The sequence below is a fragment of the Rhinopithecus bieti genome, unplaced genomic scaffold (genome assembly GCF_001698545.2).
Source record: "Rhinopithecus bieti isolate Rb0 unplaced genomic scaffold, ASM169854v2 scaffold_23569, whole genome shotgun sequence".
Taxonomy (NCBI): domain Eukaryota; kingdom Metazoa; phylum Chordata; class Mammalia; order Primates; family Cercopithecidae; genus Rhinopithecus; species Rhinopithecus bieti.
Genome location: NW_016810816.1, coordinates 105,494 through 125,865, shown reverse-complemented (window position 1 = coordinate 125,865; position 20,372 = coordinate 105,494). Strand labels below are relative to the sequence as shown.

General features: G+C 36.7%; 1 protein-coding gene and 1 long non-coding RNA gene across 2 annotated transcripts in view; both read left to right on the top strand.

Annotated features, from left to right (window-relative positions):
- LOC108542745 (uncharacterized) overlaps nucleotides 1-9,081 on the top strand; it is a 41,160-nt gene extending 32,079 nt beyond the window's left edge. The window contains exon 3 of the long non-coding RNA XR_001889355.1: nucleotides 9,008-9,081. This is a non-coding gene — a long non-coding RNA (uncharacterized LOC108542745). The remainder of the gene's footprint in view (nucleotides 1-9,007) is intronic.
- A 3,017-nt stretch (nucleotides 9,082-12,098) lies between these two features.
- OR5K4 (olfactory receptor family 5 subfamily K member 4) lies at nucleotides 12,099-13,097 on the top strand. Its single transcript, XM_017892910.1, is given in 1 exon segment — nucleotides 12,099-13,097. A coding segment is annotated over 1 exon segment (999 nt).
- Nucleotides 13,098-20,372: the final 7,275 nt, after the last annotated feature.

Below are 20,372 nucleotides of genomic sequence, written 5' to 3'. Positions count from 1 at the left end.
TGGAAAACAGTATGGCGATTCCTCAAGGATCTAGAACTAGAAATACCGTATGACCCAGCCATCCCATTACTGGGTATATACCCAAAGGATTATAAATCATGCTGCTATAAAGACACATGCACACGTATGTTTATTGTGGCACTATTCACAAGAGCAAAGACTTGGAATCAGCCCAAATGTCCATCAGTGACAGACTGGATTAAGAAAATGTGGCACATATACACCATGGAATACTATGCAGCCATATAAAAAGGATGAGTTCGTGTCCTTTGTAAGGACATGGGTGCAGCTGGAAACCGTCATTCTCAGCAAACTTTCGCAAGAACAGAAAACCAAACACCTCATGTTCTCACTCATAGGTGGGAATTGAACAATGAGATCACTTGGACATGGAAAGGGGAACATCACACACCGGGGCCTATTATGGGGAGGGAGGAGCAGGGAGGGACGGCATTGGGAGTTATAACCGATGTAAATGACGAGTTGATGGATGCTGACGAGTTGATGGGTGCAGCACACCAACATGGCACATGTATACATATGTAACAAACCTGCACGTTGTGCACATGTACCCTAGAACTTAAAGTATAATAATAATAATAATAATAATAATAAGTACCTTATTAATGTTAAAAAAAAAAAAATAGCCGGGTGTGGTGGTGCATGCCTGTAATCCCAGCTACTCGGGAGGCTGAAGCAGGAGAATTGCTTGAACCCAGGAAGTGGAGGCTGCAGTGAGCCAGGATTGTGCCAGTGCACTCCAGCCTGGGCAACAGAGTGTGGCCCTGTCTCAAAAAACAAAACAAAACGAAACAAAACAAAACAAAAACCAGCCATTATTAAAGATCTCAGTGTCAGCACACAGCTCTAGACCAAGGGCCAAATCTGTTCCATGATCCCATATTCAGGAGTCTATCATCTTGGACGGATCCCAGCACCAAATCTGAATCAGTAAGTTTTCAGCTAGAAAACAAGAGAAGTCAGGAGATAGGACGGAGTTAAAAGAGAACGCTAAAGAACAGTCTACGGTCGAGAAAAAGTGCCCAAAGAAGAGACAAACTTAGAAGCAAAACTTTCTTCCCACCGTTGAGATCCAGACCTTGTTGGAGAAAGCAGGTCCTGCAGATTACTGTATGGCGAAGTTTGCTGGGCCCCCTTGTGCCAGAGCTCTTCTAAAGGCAGCTGGCTGAGGCAAGCAAAGAAGACGCTGTGGGCCAGGATTGTCAATTGGTAAGCCTATTGGAGTTGATTTTAGCAACAACATTTGTTGGAGGGTGAGTGTCACTGAGTATTCCTCGTGCGTGCCACAGGTAGTTCGGTTACTGGAGCAAAAGAAGAGGAAGTGCGAGAAAACTAGAGAAGCCCCATTGTGCTGTATTGTCCTCCAGCGCCCTCTACTGACAAAGCTTATCATGGTGCCATCTAAAAAAGGAGACGTGTTCCTGGGGCCAGCTCCAGCAAATATGGTTGATAAAGGATAGTCGTACTCGGCAACGAAAAGCAACAAGCTACAGATACATTCCGCAATATGGATGAATTTTAAAGGATTAGGCTAAATAAAAGTAGCCAGATGCAAGCGACTATAAACCGTATGTTTCCATTTTATAAAATTCTAGAAAAGGCAAAAACATAGTGACAGACATGATTAATGGATGCCTGGAACCAGCTTAGGGGCAGAGATTGACGGCGAAGAGGCACTTGAGAACTTTTTGAGATTATTAAAATGTCCTAAAGTTTGACTATGGTAGTGGCACAACTGCGCACAGTTTCTAAAACTTACCAAATTGTGCTTTTAAGATGGATGAATTTACTATTCATAAATTATAACTCAGTAAAGCCTCAAAAATAATTCCTAGTGCTTTTTCATCTTCCCTAAGCTGCCTTATTTCTTTAAACTCTTTGGACTCATTAATTGCATTCTTAAAAATTTGCCGTGGCTGTTAATCTTTTCATCTGTCAGATTTGTTTACCAGCCCATGTGCTTTCTAATAAGGATTAACTCCAAGGCATCTACATGCTTCAACAGAGACAATTTTTTTTTTTGCATAATTTTAGAAATCAGACTCACTGATTAAATTCAGACTGCAATCGCTACCGAAGGGTTACTTGTTTATCCTCTGAGAATACACCCGCAACAATATCTTTCTGTAATCAGATGGCCTTTCAATGCTTTCCAGTGCAAAATGTTTATTTTGTTGATATTGCCTGGCCTTTCCATGTATATAAAACAAATCTTCTGGTTACTCATATTTTACTGAGGCCTGAAGTGATAATTTACCAGGACATATGCAACACACGTAGAGACTAGCATGACTTTGTTGGCTGTAAGAGTTCTAAATAAGAGAAAGGTCTCAACTATTTACTGGCCAGGCAAGACAGTAATTGATGCCTAGGTGGAAAATGTAGGAAAAGTGTTACCATCTATCAATTAAGATAAGGTCCAACTGATTATTTTTAGTTAACCAAATTTAGTCATGGGACTTATTCTCTGGGTTATGCCTAGGCCAGATACAAAGTAGATTCCTGATGTCTCCTAGCATTAGTGATTGTCCTATGGAAGTAATTTAAAAAACTGAATAAATGAGGAAGACAAAGGCTATATATTCATAGCTTGCTATAGCAAGAGAGTCAGCCACTATCACTTGTGTCTTGCTAGAGACTCAAATGCAGACAGAGGAGTGGAGAAAAAGGAAGATTTCATATGTGCCTTGATTTGAGGCTGTTGCCATGGGGAAGCTGTAGCCATGCTAACTAGATTGGGACAGCATATGTAATGTGACTGATGAGGGGTGCATATTTGGTATTGTCCGGATCATCCTAAATTGGAAGTGAAAACAAAAATTAGAAAGCTGACATTTATTAATCAATCCTGATCATTTCCAGCTGATCGTTACAGAAGTTATTGTGTAGCTTCCTGAATTGTTACTAAAAATGGTAATCTGGTTTCCTGCCAGTCTGACTTATGGCTGGGTGACTTCCTAGGCTGTTTATTGTAGACAAGAGGTTGGTTTCCTAGAAAGGTTACTGTAGGTTCAGAATCAGAATTCTATTTAACAAAAAAAAATATATTATAGTGCTTAAGAGCACAGACTCTGGACTCTGGAATAAAACCCACTGGGTTCAAATACAGTTTTTTTCACTTAGTAGGTAAGGAACTTGAGGTAGTTTCTTAACATCTCTGTGCGTTTCCTTCCTCATCTACAGAACTCGAATATAACCTACTATCCAGACTATTATAAAGGTTAATGAGTTAGTAAACTTAATTTCTTACAAGAGTGCCTAGAGAAATGCAACTGTTTGATAAATGCCAATTATCATTATGCCCTACTCATTTAATGATTTTACACATTTAATTTAACTAAATGATAAAATGTTAAGAAGCCCAGGAGGGACTTCATAATGACTGACTGGAGGCACCGCTCAGCAGCCTCCTTTAAAATGAAGAACTAAAATAGCGAGTAGATAATTACATTTCAAATAGTATATCTGAGACATAATGCTGGAATTCAGCAGAGAAGTGACAGGAGGAAACACATGAGGTACCAAAGGAGAGGGAAGCAAGTCAAACAGCTTTGTCTGGAGAGGCCATATATGACAAGCCCACAGCTAACATCATACTGAATGGGAAAAAGCTGAAAGCCTTTCCCCTAAGAACTGCAACAAGATAAGGATGCTCATTTTCTGCACTCCTATTTAACATAATACTAAGCCCAGCACATGAACCCTGGAACTTAAAATAAAAGTAAAATTAAAATTTTAAAACCCATAGTACTAGAAGTCCTAGCCAGAACAATAAGGCAAGAGAAGGAGATAAAAGGCATCCATACTGTAAAGAGGATGTCAAATTGGCCTTCTTTGTAGATGACAGGATCTCATATTTAGAAAACCCTGAAGACTTCACCAAAAAGCACTTAGATCTGATCAATGAGTTTGGTAAAGTTGTAGGATACAAACTCAACAGACAAAAATTAGCAGCATTTCTATACACCAATAACAAACTAACTGAAAAAGAAATCAAGAGGGGAATCTCATAAACAATACTTATAAGAAACATAAAATACCTTAGAATACATTTAACCAAGGAGGCAAAAGATTTCTACAAAGAAAACTAAAAAATACTGATGAAAGAAATTAAAGAGGACACAAATAAATGAAAAGACGCCCATGCTCATGGGTTAAAAAAACTAATATTGTTAACAATTACCATACAACCAAAGCAATCCATAGCTTAAATGCAATTCCTATCAAAACACCAATGACATTTTTCACAAAAATAGAAAAAAAATTCTAAAGTTTGTATGGAACCAAAAGAGAGCCCCAATAGCCAAAGCAATCCTGAGAGGAAAAAATGTAAAAACTGGAGGCATCACATTACCAGACTTCAAAATATATTACAAGGCTATCATAACCAAAGAACATGGTATTGGTATAAAAAACAGATGTATAGATGAATGGAACCAACTAGAGAACCAGAATTAAACTCATGTATTTAGAGCCAATTGATTTTCAATAAAGGTGCCAAGAACATACATTAGGAAAAGGACACCCTCTTCAATAAACGGTCCTGGGAAAACTGGATATCCATATTCGGAGGAATGAAACTAGACCCCCATCTCTCATCATATACAAAAGCCAACTCAAAATTGATTAAAAACTTAAAGGTAACACATAGAAGAAAGCAAAGAAAAAACACTCCAGGACAGAGGTCTACGTTAAGATTTATGGCCAAAACCCCAAAAGCACAGACAACAAAATCAAAAATAGACAAATGAGTCACATCTAAGTAAAAAGCTTCTGCATAGCAAAGGAACCAATCAACAAAGTGAAGAGATAACCTGTTGAATGGGAGAATATATTTGCAAACTATCCAACAAAGAAATAATATCCAGAATATTCAAGAAGCTCAAACAACCCTACAAAAAAAAAAATCCCATTAAAAAATGGGCAAAGAATTTGAATACATCCTTAAAACGAGATGTACAAATGGTCAAGAGGTATATAAAAAAAAACTCAACATCACTGATCATCAAGGAAATTCAAATCAAAACCACAGTGAGATATAATCTTATCCCAGCTAGAATCATCATTATCAAAAAGACAAAATAACAGATACTGGCAAAAATATAGAGAAAGGGAAGTCTTATACACTGTCAGTGGGAATGTAAATTAGAACTGTTTTCCATAATGGAAAACAGTATGGAGGTTTCTCAAAAAACTAAAAATATAATTACCATACAATCCAGGAATCCCACTACTGGGAATTTTTACAAAGGAAAGAAAATCAGTATATCAGAGGGATATCGATGCCCTCATTTGTACTGCAGCACTATTAACAATAGCTATGGAATCAACCTAAGTGTCCATTAATGGCTGAATGGTTAAATAAAATGTGGTATATTTATACAGTGGAATACTATTTGGTCATAAAAGGGAAAGAAATTCTATTCTTTGCAGTAACACGGATGGAACTGGAGCTCATTATGTTGAGTAAAATAAATCAGACACAGAAAAAGAAATATTGCATGTGCTTATTCATATGTGGGAGCTAAAAAACATTGATATGATAAAGCTAGAGAATATGGTAGTCATCAGAGTCTGGAAAGATTGGGGAATGCAGGGGATGAAGAGAGGTTGATTAAAGGATACTAATATATGGTTAGATAGAATGAATAAGTTCTAATGTTCAATAGTAGAATAGGGTGGCTATAGTTGACAACAATGTATTACATATTTCAAAATAGCTAGAAATGAGGACTTGAAGTGCTCTTAACCCATTGAAATAAATGTTCAGGGTGATGGATAGCCTAAAAATCTTGACTTGATCATTAAGTATTTTTTATGCATGTAAGAAAATATCACATGTATCCCATAACTATGTAAAAACATTATGTGTCAATTAAAATTTTAAGTTAAAATGGTTACAACTCATGTTATTCAGTTAAAAGTGAAAATTAAAGCAGTTTATCACTGGAGAAATGCTTATTCTTCCTTACTCGGTAAAAATACCTACACTGGACTAAAAAATAGTGGAAATAATGAAGAAAAGCAATGTGGCAACAAAGTAAAATGTGTTTATTTATTATTAAAAAACTTTCATGATGAATCAATGAATAGAACAAGTAGAGGTATCACTCCATTTGAAAATAACTATTTTCATCATTGATAGGAAAGGTATTACAGCAAAGAAACTGACACCAGGAGAGTATGAAATGCATGTCACTGATATGATTAATTTTTAAAAATAAATAGGATCTTTAAAATACTAGAAACTTTATGATATCTTATAGTGAGTGACCACATGCCACACAGAGGTTCCCTGGGAATCATGTCAACACTTAAAAGAATTGCTGGATTTAGGATGAATTATATTTTCTTCTAATAAAAGATCGGTTTTCTAAATGTGCTAATCCATTCGCTGATGATAAGTAGCTATTCAACACATATTTTTAAATGACTAAAACCTTTATTTTGTCCTTTAATGTCAGCTTGATATTTAATTAAGTGAACTGTAACTACTATCAATATGAAATCATGCAACACAGATAAAATCTTGAAAACGTGTTTAGGATATTTCTATATATCCTCATATAATACTCTGGGCAAAGTTATATAACATACTGAAAACTCTCATGTTTGCTTATTTTTAAAAAAATTTGGAAACAAAATGTTTCCACCTTCATAAACATATTCCACATATTTTAAGATAAATTTGAACTTATTTTCACATTTAAAATTCAGCACTTTTAATTTGCTTACAAAACAACTGATTGACATCAGAGTATATGGTAATTTACTGGCTAAACATCAGGCAAGCCTTTTCTAAATTAGTGACTAGTATTTAAAACAAAGTGCCAGCGAGGCACGGTGGCTCAAGCCTGTAATCCCAGCACTTTGGGAGGCCGAGACGGGCGGATCACGAGGTCAGGAGATCGAGACCATCCTGGCTAACACGGTGAAACCCTGTCTCTACTAAAAAATACAAAAACTAGCTGGGCGTGGTGGCGGGCGCCTGTAGTCCCAGTGGCAGGAGAATGGCGTGAACCCGGGAGGCGGAGCTTACAGTGAGCTGAGATCTGGCCACTGCACTCCAGCCTGGGTGACAGCGAGACTCCGTCTCAAACAACAACAACAACAACAACAACAAAGTGCCATACTTTTGTAAAAGTACCCAAGGGTGTACTTTTATTTTAAGGAATTTGTGTGTGTGAGGAAAGGAATAAAAGAGGATCTAAGAGAAAACATGGAGAAAGAATAGCCAGAGATGTGGCAAGAAACACGTGTTAAATCACAGAAGCCTGAAAAGCAAATATGCTTCAGAGTGTGGTCAATGGTGCCAAATCATAAAATTAATTAATTAAGATAATAATTTTTAAAATGCTTTAGGTGTGGTAATTAGGAGTTGAGTAGTGATCCTAGTGAGAGAGTGGCGATGAGAACCTCCAACTCCTTCCTGTCATGAGCCCAGACTCTGGCTACTCTGGTTCACTCTCCATTCACTAAATATGCTTTGTGCTTTCAAGTTTCCATGCTTTTACTTTTAATCATGCTGCTCCTTCAACCTGTAATTCTTTGCCACACAATCTTCTTGCCTATTGAAATTTAATTTATCCTTCAGGAATCATAACAAGTGTCATTTTTGTATAAGGTCGTCCCGTAGTTCTCTAAGTCCTTCTTTGTGTTCCCATATACCTTGTTTATAGTTAAGTTTGTAATACTTAACTCAGCCTGAGTTTCTGTATTATATCGTTGTATAAGTGATTTTACCCTCTAGATTGGGAGCTCCCTGAGGGCAGGATTATTTCTTATTTATCTATTCAGGTTTCTGCCCAACCTCACTCCTACCACATACCCCTCCTTGCCCAAAGTCTGACTCCATGACTTCTTTGTTGTAGTCACTCTATAATGTTGAAGTTAATTTACTTGAAATTTCTGCAAGCAATTCAATAAGCATTCACCTAGGGCCTACATCATCTGGAACTATGAGGGGTTTGCAGTGTGGAAAAGCTAAAAGAAAATTAATCTTGGCTCACCCTGTAATCCCAGCACTTTAGGAGGCTGAGGCGGGCGGATCACGAGGTCAGGAGATAGAGACCATCCTGGCTAACACGGTGAAACTCCGTCTCTACTAAAATACAAAAAATTAGCCGGGGGAGGTGGTGGGCGCCTGTAGTCCCAGCTACTCGGCAGGCTGAGGCAGGAGAATGGCGTGAACCCGGGATGCAGAGCTTGCAGTGAGCCGAGATCGCGCCACTGCACTCCAGCCTGGGCGACAGAGCGAGACTCCATCTCAAAAAAAAAAAAAAAGAAAAAAGAAAAAGAAAATTAATCTATCTGAGAATAAACAAAACTTGCACATGAAAAACAGCTGAATGAGCATAGGAGTGAAGCACAATCAAGAACTCTTTGCATCACGCAAACGGTCATTATCTTGCAGATCAGAAAGTTGAAGATGCCTTCATAATGGGAATCAGATCTCATAAAAATTGAGTAGGATTTGGATAGAAGAATAAATTAAAGAGGGCATTTCATGTGAAGAGTAGATTCTGAGTAAATATTCTGAGGTCAAGGTTAAACTCTAGCGCATCAAGGAACAGGTAAGTAAGTGATGGGCATGTCTCTGGAGATGGATTTTTAAAGGTGAATGGTAGAAAATAAAGTCTTAAGTGATATAAGCCCTGTGTATGGAGCCTTTGGAGTACCAAGATAAAGGACAAAAACTTGGTTTGAAGACTAGTGAGGAACCAAAAACATTTCTAATGCATAAGAGCATATCTACACACTAGAGAAAAGATGGGGCTAGGAGGCCAGTTAACAAGTAAGTTCTTATGATGACGCCATTGATTCTGGTAATAGTTTCGTGGGTCTATACTTATGTCCCAATTTGTCTAGTTGTATACATTATATGTGTACAGCTTTTTGTACATTATTCATACCTCAATGAAGTTTTTTAAAGTTACCTTATGACACATAAGCGAAACTAAAGAACATAATGTCCGATTTATTTCAGAGGATGAATATACAAGATTTGGCCAGATTAATTTTGGGAGCAAAAGAAAGGAACACAACCCTGGATGATCCTGCCACATTTTGCCTCTTGTCCGCAAATACAAATCTCTCTTCAAATCTCTGTTTAACTTCTACCCCAAGTGATCAATGTAAATCTTTTTCTCTCCATCATAGTTTTCAGGTAATCAAGGTAGGGGTGTGTGTGTGTGTGTGTGTGTGTAAGAGAAAGAAAGAGATTCCGAGTATGTAAAAAATCAAGATGAACCTTAAGCTGTTTTTAGTGATAGCCATTTTGATTTGACTTCCGAATCTCAAAATGCATCCATCTTTACATGCTGTTGAAACACGCTGATGCCAAGGCTGAGGAATTCCCTTTAGAACAGAAAACTTTAACTTTGCCTGACACATAATTATTGTCACTGACCTATTGGTAGGAGTGTCCCAGAGTTTTATAATTTATTCCCTAATGATTTAAAATCTAATATTTTTATTCTTAATTTCCCTACAAAGAAAAAACATCAGGTGACCAGTCAGCTACTATAAAATGTTTCTCAGTGAACTCAAAATACGAGGACTGATTTCTAACTTACTTACATTATAGTATTAAAATGCAGAATATACATTTTCTAAAAATGTATATTCAGTATTTTCATTGTTTTTAAATTTTAGCCACTTAATAACTTTGTCTCTAAAGTGAAGACATTATAGAAAGCCATAAGGACGCACAGTAAGTGGATAAGTCTGACCTATTCTTTGTTCAAAGTACCATAATTTTATCAGCAAATATACAGATAAGGCTGACAATGACCTGTACAATAATTCTGGGATGTATAGTAGAATTAATTTTTTATTCAGTTGAGAATTATATTTTACATTGGAGAAGAGAAAATGAGTTTTTACTCATTATATTCTGATATATCATCTATATAAAATAATAATTATTGATAATAAAATCCATTTTCCATAGTCCACATGATAAATATTTTCTGTTGATTTTCCATTAGGTATTACTAAAATAATGATAAAGAGCAGTATTTTATATTTTTACAAAGTTTTTTTCAAAATATAATTCTGAAGGATTTTTTAAAAGTTATTTACCTAAAATATAAAGGACATTTTATTGTATTCTTTTGATTACAAGCCTCTAGTGACGAAACTCCAGAAAACCTCATTATATTATGTGAGTGAATAGAAAACCAGAATTCTAAATTTGGTGTAAGCAAAAGTAAGAAACAGAGAAAACCTAACCAAAATATGTTTCTAAAGCAATGCATTGGCCAGGAGCAGTGGCTCATGCCTGGAATCCCAACACTTTGGGAGGCCGAGGCGGGTGGATCACCTGAGGTCAGGAGTTCAAGACCAGACTGACCAACATGGTGAAACCCTGTCTCTATTAAAAATACAAAATTAACCGGGCATGGTGGCTCAGGCCTGTAATCCCAACTACTCAGGAGCCTGAGGCAGGAGAATTGCTTGAACCTGGGAGGTGAAGGTTGCAGTGAGCTGAGATTGCACCATTGCACTCCAGCCTGGGCAACACTCTCAAAAAATAAAAAAAAAAAAAAAAAAAAAAATGCACTTTGAATTAACTATTGTAGGCTTTTCTCCAAAATTGTCTATTTGGAGTATGCTGTGGCTAAAGACCTTTAGAAACTTCTAGAAGAAAAGAGAGTTAACTTTATTATTCCTTAAAACTCATATTTTTTCTGCAACTGAAATATTTTAATGTTATAGTTGCCTAATTACAATGACTATATAATAAATTCAGGTGATCAATAAACTCAAATAAATATATAGCCAGTTAAGAGTAGATAATGAGTTTGTAAATTTAAATAAATTTAAAGCTTAAGTAAATAAATGGAGAGCCTCCATGGAACTCACCGAAAATGAAGACATTAGTTTCTATGAGAGATGTTTGAGTGAAGACAAAATAGATATTTACCATAAAGAATATTCACACTATGAGTGGAGGCTTTGCAACCAAATCTTACAATGTTAGACATGCATGTAAAACTCTTAAAACTAGATACAGAAAGTATTAGGATAAGTGAGTAATTAAGAGTAATAGCTCCTTGAGAAATTTGTCATACCAAGATTGGAATAGTATCTAGAATATGTTGAAATGAACATAAAAATGTTATCCAATACAATTATTAAGAACACCTATAGATGTTTCATATTCTTATCCTCTCTAAAAGGATGAGTAGATATTTCTTTTTTTTTTTTTCTTTTCTTCTTCTTCTTTTTTTTTTTTCTTGAGACGGAGTCTTGCTCTGTTGCCCAGGCTGGAGTGCAGTGGCAAGATCTCGACTCACTGGAAGCTCCACCTTGAACGCAAGGTTCAAGTGATTCTCCTGCATCAGCCTTGTGAGTAACTGAGATTACAGGTGGGCACCAACACACCCAGCTAATTTTTGTATTTTTAATAGAGACGGGATTTCACCATGTTGGTCAGGCTTGTCCCGAACTCCTGACCTCGTGGTCCTCCTGCCTCAGCCTTCCCAAGTGCTGGGATTACAGGCATAAGCCACCACGCCCAGCCTGATATTTCTAAAAATATACATTGGTGACCTTATCTGGAAAGGGTTACTAAGCTAGCAAAAGCATTCTTCAAACTCATTGTGTTTGTGTGCAGTTTTTAAAATGTAGACATTTAAAATGCCTAAAGAGTAATTCATTATAAGCATCACATTGATCCAACAGGATATGATTTAAAGCTTGTTTATTTTTTTCCTGGAGGAAAAGATACCATAAGAAAATGTCTTTTAATTTTGGAAATGGAAAATTATATGTACTGACCATAACTTTTACATCACCATAGGATAATTCATGCAGATAAAGCTTTCCTGCCCTAGGAATTCACACAGATATTTTCAGACAAGCCCTGTTTGCACAATCCATGATAAATTTTTTCTCACTTGATGTGACCTACAGTGAGTGTGCTAGTGTTCAGGAGATGGCACAGGATGATTTGAAGAAGACTTTCTTCCCTTTTTTATACAGGAAAGTTACAGGGAGAAAATTAGAAACATTCTGCTTTAGACTCTCAATTAAATTTCTTTACAATTTATGTCTCTGCAGAGAAGCCAGGAATGGCTAAGGAAAATCACTCCTTAGCAGCTGAGTTTATCCTCATAGGATTTACAAATTATCCGGAGCTGAAGATGCTTCTGTTTGTGGTGTTCTCTGCCATCTATCTGGTCACCATGGTCGGGAATCTTGGTCTGGTGGCATTAATTTATGTAGAGCGCCATCTTCACTCACCAATGTACATCTTTCTGGGCAACCTGGCTCTGATGGATTCCTGCTGTTCCTGTGCTGTTACCCCCAAGATGTTAGAGAATTTCTTTTCTGAGGATAGAATTATTTCCCTGTATGAATGTATGGCACAATTTTATTTTCTCTGTCTTGCTGAAACCACAGACTGCTTTCTTCTGGCAGCAATGGCCTATGACCGCTATGTGGCCATATGCAACCCACTGCAGTACCACACCATGATGTCCAAGACACTCTGCATTCAGATGACCACAGGGGCCTTCATAGCTGGAAACCTGCATTCCATGATTCATGTAGGGCTTCTATCAAGGTTAACTTTCTACAGGTCTAATAAAATTGACCACTTTTTTTGTGATATTCTTCCACTGTATAGACTCTCCTGTACTGATCCTTCTATTAATGAACTAATGATATATATCTTTTCAATACCAATTCAAATCTTTACCATTGCTACTGTCTTGATCTCTTATCTATGCATCCTTTTGACTATTTTCAAAATGAAATCCAAGGAGGGAAGAGGTAAAGCATTTTCTACCTGTGCATCCCACTTTCTCTCTGTCTCAATATTTTACATTTGTCTTCTCATGTATATTCGACCATTTGAAGAAGGAGATAAAGATATACCAGTGGCAATATTTTATACAATAGTAATCCCATTACTAAACCCTTTTATTTATAGTCTGAGAAATAAGGAGGTGGTAAACATTCTTAAAAGAATTATGAGGAATTACAACATTCTTGAACAAACTTGCTCTATAGCAAATTGATTTTTAAATTTATTAAAATGCTTTCATAAACAGGGACAGAAAAATTAATATGTTATTTTACACAAAATGTAAGCCTCTATATCATTAGGCTATGTTTGTTTAAAAAATATATCAATGGAATTTCAAAATTGTTTGACAAATCTTTATCCAAATTCCACAACCAGAATGAATCAGGGGAAACTCACTGGTAACTGTTATTACTACCTTTCATGACTCTCATGGAATTGTCAGAGAGTATTATCTTAAACCTCAATTAATCAACATAGCATGAAAGTTAAATGTTTAAATGTGTAGAAGAGTCTTCTTTGATTATGTTTCCTAGTTAATGGAAGACATTATATCCAATCATATGTAGAGTGTTTGAAACATTTAAAATTTCCCAGCAGAAAAGTGAAAAGGTAGTTTTATTTCAGAAAACTGACCTGACGGACACATATGTATTACTTTAGAGTGGAAAAGACTAGAAGCAAACTAACTGCAGTAATTTATATTTAAGATAATGAAGTTTTATTTAGATAAGATTCCAAGAATGAAAAAAATAAAATGAAAAGGAACACACACACACATATGCACAGGCATACACAGACACAGACATACACATACACACACACAAAGAGGCTCACCCACAAAGTATTCTATTTTGCAGAATAATTAACAGCGACTTATAACAAATTGGACAGAGTAGGTTAAGGTCTGCTTTAACCAGAAGCATAATTAAGGTCCTTTTCATTCTTGAAGGCATCAACCATGTTTTTTGCTATGTATTATAAAACCACAGGTTACATATTAAACACTCATTAAACATTTTAAAACATACTGATAATGACATTGTTTTATTTTTGAGTAATGGTAAACTGTACCAATATTTTATGTGTTTATTGACCATTTTACTTTTATGAATTGTCATTTTGCTTTGTTTTATTTCTTATTTATATCATTGTTTTCAGAGAAAAGACATCACAACTATTTGTTGCAAATAATTCCTCTGTGGGTTGATAGTGTTAGTATTTGTTTCTGATATTTATAAACATTTTAATTTAATACACACATATTTACTTATTTTCTCCATGATCTCTTTCATGCATTTCATCCAGAATTTCTTTTTTAATCCAAAGTCTACTATTAACCAATATCTCTTTTTCTCCTTTTCTTATTTCTCTTCTTCTCCTTCTCCTCATTTTCCTCCTCCTCATTTTCCTCCTCCTTCCTTTTTTAATATTCTAAATTTTTGCAACTTGACTCTTGATTCTTCCTGGAATTTATTTAGTATATGGCATATTAAAAGTATAACTTTATTTGGCCATTTCTCTAAAAATTATTTACAAACTAATTCAATTCAAATAAACACTCAGGAGAACTTCTTTGGGAACCTGGAAAATGAATTTAAAATTTTTTCCTATTCTGTATTTTCTAGAAAATAAAAAAATAGACTTTGTGTGTTATATATTAAAATATATGATAAAATTCCAATAATGATAACAGTTTGGTTTTAAATCAAGAATCAATAAACAAACCAAAAGAACAAATCAGATTGTTCAAAAGTAAGCTCCTATATAAAATAAGAAGAGCACCACAAGTAACAAGGAAATAAAGGATTGTTTAATAGCCCTGGGTCAACTGAGTAACTATCTCTTCCATTTGTGTTAAAATTTATATCTCCCTGTCATTTAGATATATATTTATAGACAAAATTTATATTTCCTTCATTTTTCATAGTTTGATTTTTAACATACAGTATCCAACTGGAATTTATTTTATAATGTTATAAAGTGAGAATTAAAATTTGATTTATGGCTAACCAGTAGTCCCAGAAGCATTTATTGACAAACTCTTCATTTACTGATTCCTTATTCCTCCTTTTTGTACAGTTACATTCATACATTCACCTGTACATGCATACACAGAGAGGTCTATTTCTAGCCCGTTTGTACGACAAAAACAAGACTGTTCTAGTTCCTACACTTCTGTCTCAGGAGGGAAGATGGGCATTTTAAAGGCAACCAAACTAAAAAGCTATAAGCCATATTTGGGGAAGACTCTCTGCTTCTACCTAAAGTCTATTGTTAGGGTTATACAACACTTATACATAAAATATCTATTCTCTCTATTCTTTCTTTCTATGTGACCTCATCTTTTTTTGGCTTTTAATTTCATCAATATGAAGATGGCTCAGAATGTATATTTCCAGCTCTGATATCCGCCCTACTCTCCAGACTCATATGTGCAACTGCCTACTTCACATAATTACTTGAATGTTGCAAAGACATCTCAAATTCAACATGATGAAAGCACAAGTCTTGAATTTCCCACTAAACGTGGTCCTCCCCTGGTCTTCTCCATTATGATGGTCACATCCTCTAACCAGTTGGGAAAGGCAGAAATTAAGAGAACCCCATACAACTCTCTCTCCTATCACAACCAAGCTTTCATGATATCTGTCAACTTAGTCTCTGAAGTGTATCTTAAATGTGCCAAATCTCTCCACTTACACCACCTGTACATAATTTCATCTCTCACCTGAACAATATCAATAGCTTCAAACTCGTCTCTGTGCTTTTGCTCCTTTATATTTGTTTTCTAATATATGTTTATAATACGATTTAAAAATAGTACTAAAAGGTGAATTCCAGAAACTACAGTTTCTTGCCCACCATGACTTAGGTGTTTCATCCACAATAACCTTCTAATTTTTTAAATGATTTCTCTGAACATGTATCCTTATATTTCTTAGTATCAGTTTTAGTCATATTAATCAATTTTCCATTATGATAAATGAATATTAAGTTATTTATTAAACACCTCCCATTCTCTTTAGCCTTGATGATATAACATAATTTTTTTTTTTTTTTTTTTGAGATGGAATGTCACTCTGTTGGCCAGGCTGGAGTGCAGTGGCATGATATCGGCTCATTGCAACCTCTGCCTCCCAGGTTCAAGTGATTCTCCTGCCTCAGTCTCCTGAGTAGCTGGGACTACAGGCACGCACCACTTTGCCCAGCTAATTTTTTGTGTTTGTTTCTAGAGATGGGAGTTTCACCATGTTGACCAAGCTGGTCTTGAACTCCTGACCTCATGATCTGCCTGCCTCAGCCTCCCAAAGTGCCATTACAGGCGTGAGCCACTGTGCCCGGCCCCAACAAAATCTTTTATAGTTCAATAACCACTTTTTATGAGAGACATGCAAATAGAAGAACTAGTTTACCATGCTCACATTTCATTTTCTTTATACCTGTACATTTTTTAAAGTTAATAAAAACTTTATATTCCTATTTGCTAATTCACATCCATTATGTATCCATTAAATTGATCAACCATATTAAATAATCATGAGTTCTTTTTTTTACCCTGGAGACTTCTTTTCTGGTAGCCTCCACCCTCCTGCTCCAGCCTGGACAATTTGGTCTCTAGACCCAATGTTCAGCCGTCCTACTGAGACTTTTATTTTTTGATTTCTTGTGTTAAATAACTCAGTATTCAAGTTCTCCATCTTTCTCTTAATTGTTCATTCCCTCTTTTTGCTGACTGTTCTTTGGCAATTTTTTTCCACATATGATAATAATTTGATTTATTTAAAATTCTAAGTTATAAATATTTTTTCTTCTGAACTCTGAAGTTATGTTTCCTTTATATTCTAGCATGATCTGTTGCTTTGGAGAAATTGCATGTTATTCTGATTCCCATTCTATTGTTTACCTGGAAATATTTAGAATGTTTTCCTTATCTCTGACTTTATCAAGTATCAGAATGACAAAATTTAGCAATGTTGCCATCAGTTTTTCTAGATAGTGGTGGAGTCTTGTTTCACTCGTTCTTCCCTGCTTAGCTGTCTTTTCATTTCCCTTGCCTTGTCTTCTCTCCCTCTTTTCTTTCCTCCCTTCCTCCCTCCCTTTTTTTCTCCCTAAAAATTCAAAGCTTTACTTCCTTAATTAAGGCAATTCTGAGTGTACAAGACAGATACAATTTACATAGAAGGAGGAGAATAAATAAATTACCAGTTTTCAGAATCATAAGTGTTTCCCTAACGACTGTAAAAACATTAATACTTTAAAAGTTGCCATTATGAACTCAGTTTTGTTTTCTGGAAAAGTTTTTATTTCTCCTTCATGTTTGAAGGATATTTTTACTGGACACACTATTCCAGGGTAAAACTATTTTTTCTTCAGCACTTCAAATATGTCATGCTACTCTCTCCTGGTCCTGAGATTTCCTCTGAAAAGTCTGTTGCCCCACCTACTGGATCTCCATTGTATGTTATTGTTTCTTTTTGCTTGCTGCTTTTAAGGATCTTTTGTTTTAATCCTTGACCTTTGGGAATGTGATTATTCAGTGCTTTGAGGTAATCTTGTTTGATTTCAATCTGCTTGGTGTTCTAGAACCTTCTTGTAATTAGATATTGATATTTTCCCCTAGGTTTGAGATGTTCTCTGTTATTATCCTTTTGAATAAACTATCCACCCCATCTCTTTCTCTATTCCTTTTTAAGTCAATAACTCTTAGATTTGCCCTTTTCCAGATCCTCTTGGTGTACTTCATTGTTTTTATTTTTTTTACTTTTCTCTCCTCTGTACATTTTTAAATGGCCTGTCTTCAAGCTCACTAATTCTTTCTTCTGCTTGATCAATTCTGCTGTTAAAGGATTCTAATGCATTTTTAGCATGCCAATTGCATTTTCAGCTTCAGAATTTCTGCTTTTAAAATTATTTGAATCTGTTTGTAAAATTTTTCTGATAGAATTCTGAATTCCTTCTCTGCATTATCTTGCATTTCTTTGTGTTTCCTCAACACAGCTACGTTGAATTCTCATCTGAAAGGTCACATATCTCTGTTTCTCCAGGATTGGTCCCTGGTGCCTTATTTTGTTCATTTGGTGGGGTCATGATTTCCCGGATGGTGTTTATGCTACTAGATGTTTGTCAGTGTCTGGGCATTGAAGAGTTAGGTATATTGTAGTCTTTACAAGTCTGGGCTTCTTGGTACCAGTACTCCTTGAAAAGGCTTTACAGATATCCACGAGGACGTGGATGTTTTGATATAAGTTTTATCTGCTTTAGAGGACACCCTAAGCCCACTAATGCTGTGGTTCTTGCAGACTTGTAGAGACACCGTCTTGATGGTCTTGGACAATATCCAGAAGAATTCTCTGAATTACTAGGCAGAGACTCTTGTTCTCTTCCCTTGCTTTCCTCAAACAGATGGAGTCTCTCTCCTTCTCAGTTCTGAACTTGAAGTTGGGGATAGGGTGACACAAGAACCCCTGTGACCATCACCACTAGGACTGTGCTGAGTCAGACCTAAAGGCGGCACAGCCCTGGGTCTCACCCAAGGCCTGATGTAACAACCCCTTGGCTACCACTTTTGTTTGCTCAAGGTCCTGGGGCTCTACAATCAGCAGATGGCAGCCCCAGCCAGGCCTGTGTCTTTCCCTTCAGGGTGATGAGTTCCCCTAGGCTCTTGCAGAGTTTTAAAGGTGCTGGCCCTGGGAGGGTTGAGAGGTGCTGTTCAAAGGTCAGGGACTGGAGTCAACAACTTTAGAAGTCTACCTGGTATTCTGTTGTTCTGATGCTAAACTGGCGCTCAGATCACAACATACAGTTCTTCTCACTCTTCCCTCCCCTTTTTAAAGGCAGAGGAGCCTCACCCTGTGGCTACCACCACCACAGGCCCATGGGGAATACTGCCAGACTACTGTTGATATTCTCTTAAGGACCAAGGGCTTTTAAGTCACCTTGTGGTAAATGCTGCTTAGTCTGGGACTCGCCCTTCTGGTCATTGGGCTCCTCTCTGGCCCAGGGCAGGTCCAGAAATGCCATTCAAGAACCAAGTTCTAGAATCAGGAACCCCAAGAGTCCACTTCATGCTTTGCTCCACTGTGACCAAGCTGGCACTTAAGCTGCAAGACAAATCCCCTTACTTTTCTCTCAGCTTTTCTCAAGCAGAAAAACTCTTACCATAGCTGCCACAGCTGGAAATGTATTGAGTCTCACCTGAAGTCTGCAAGTCTCACAGTCTCACCCAAGGCCTTTGATGTGTACCTCTGTATCACTGCTGGCATTTAGGCCCAACTGCGCTTCAGTTTGTTGATGATGAATGCTGCCAGGGATGGATCCTTCCTTTAAAGGCAGTGGATTCCCTTCTGGCCCAGGATGTGTCTAGGAATGTTATCCAGGAACCAGGCCCTGGAAAAAGGGTCTCATGACTCTAACCAGTGCACTAACTTGTTGTGGCTGGATTGGTATTTAAGATGCAAGACAAAGTCCCACTTACTCTTCCCTCTCCCACCTCAAGTGGAAGAAAGGAATCTCTTTTAGAGCCATGAGCTGTGCTGCCTGGGGTTACTGGAGGGGTGATGATGTCAGCACTCCCTTATCCATCCTGACTGGTGTCTGAGTAGGTTGTGTGACCCCGCCCATTCCACTGGCTCGGGGCCAAGTTCAGCACTAGAACTTGCCTTCAAGTTTCAGTCCTTGTGGCCTAGACATCCTTTCAAGTTTATTAAGGTCCCCATAGCACTTTAGCCTGTGGTGGCAAGGCTTGTGGGAACTCAAGTTCTGACCACTGGGATCCACGACTCCCCTCTGGCTAGTGCTCGTTTAAATGCTCTCTCTGTGGGCAGGCATCAGCTGAGTTGATTTGGTTTTGCTTTCTATTATAACAGATCATCACTGAGTTCAATGCCTCCCAACAGTTTCACTCTTCTCCCCAAGACACAACAATGTTCTCTGTACCAGGCCACTGCCTTGAGAGGGGTGTGGAGGGGAGACGGGTAGCATTGGCACTTCAAGAGTGTTTTTTCTATCTCTTCAGTGCCTCTTTCAGTGGCATGAAGTTAAAACCAGGTACTGTGTATACTCACCTGATTTTTTGTTCTAATGGAGGTGCTTTTTTGTTAGATAGTTGTTAAATTTGTGTCCTTGGGAAAGGATGATGATCAAGGAAGCCTCTTATTCCACCATCTTGCTTCTAAATACTTACTTTGAGGTTACAAATGGATTCAGAGTGCAATTACTTACCCTAGGAAATAGTTGTCACATTGTAAGTAGTTATAATTTTCAACAAATACTGGAATGGAAGTCAGCATATATAAGTTAATTCCATTCAAAATTTGTGAAAATTTTCTGGAATCTTGCAAAATCAGTCATATTCTAAGTTTGAAACTATTAATCCCTTTTAAATCAACACTATCTGTGAGAAGTAAATCATATGTTTAAATATTATTCTCAACTTCCTTAGAATTCATTCAAAAGATTATATTGAATATGGATTCACATGGGATTTTATGTTTTAATGAAGAAAATTTTATATTTAGTGATGGAAATTTTAATT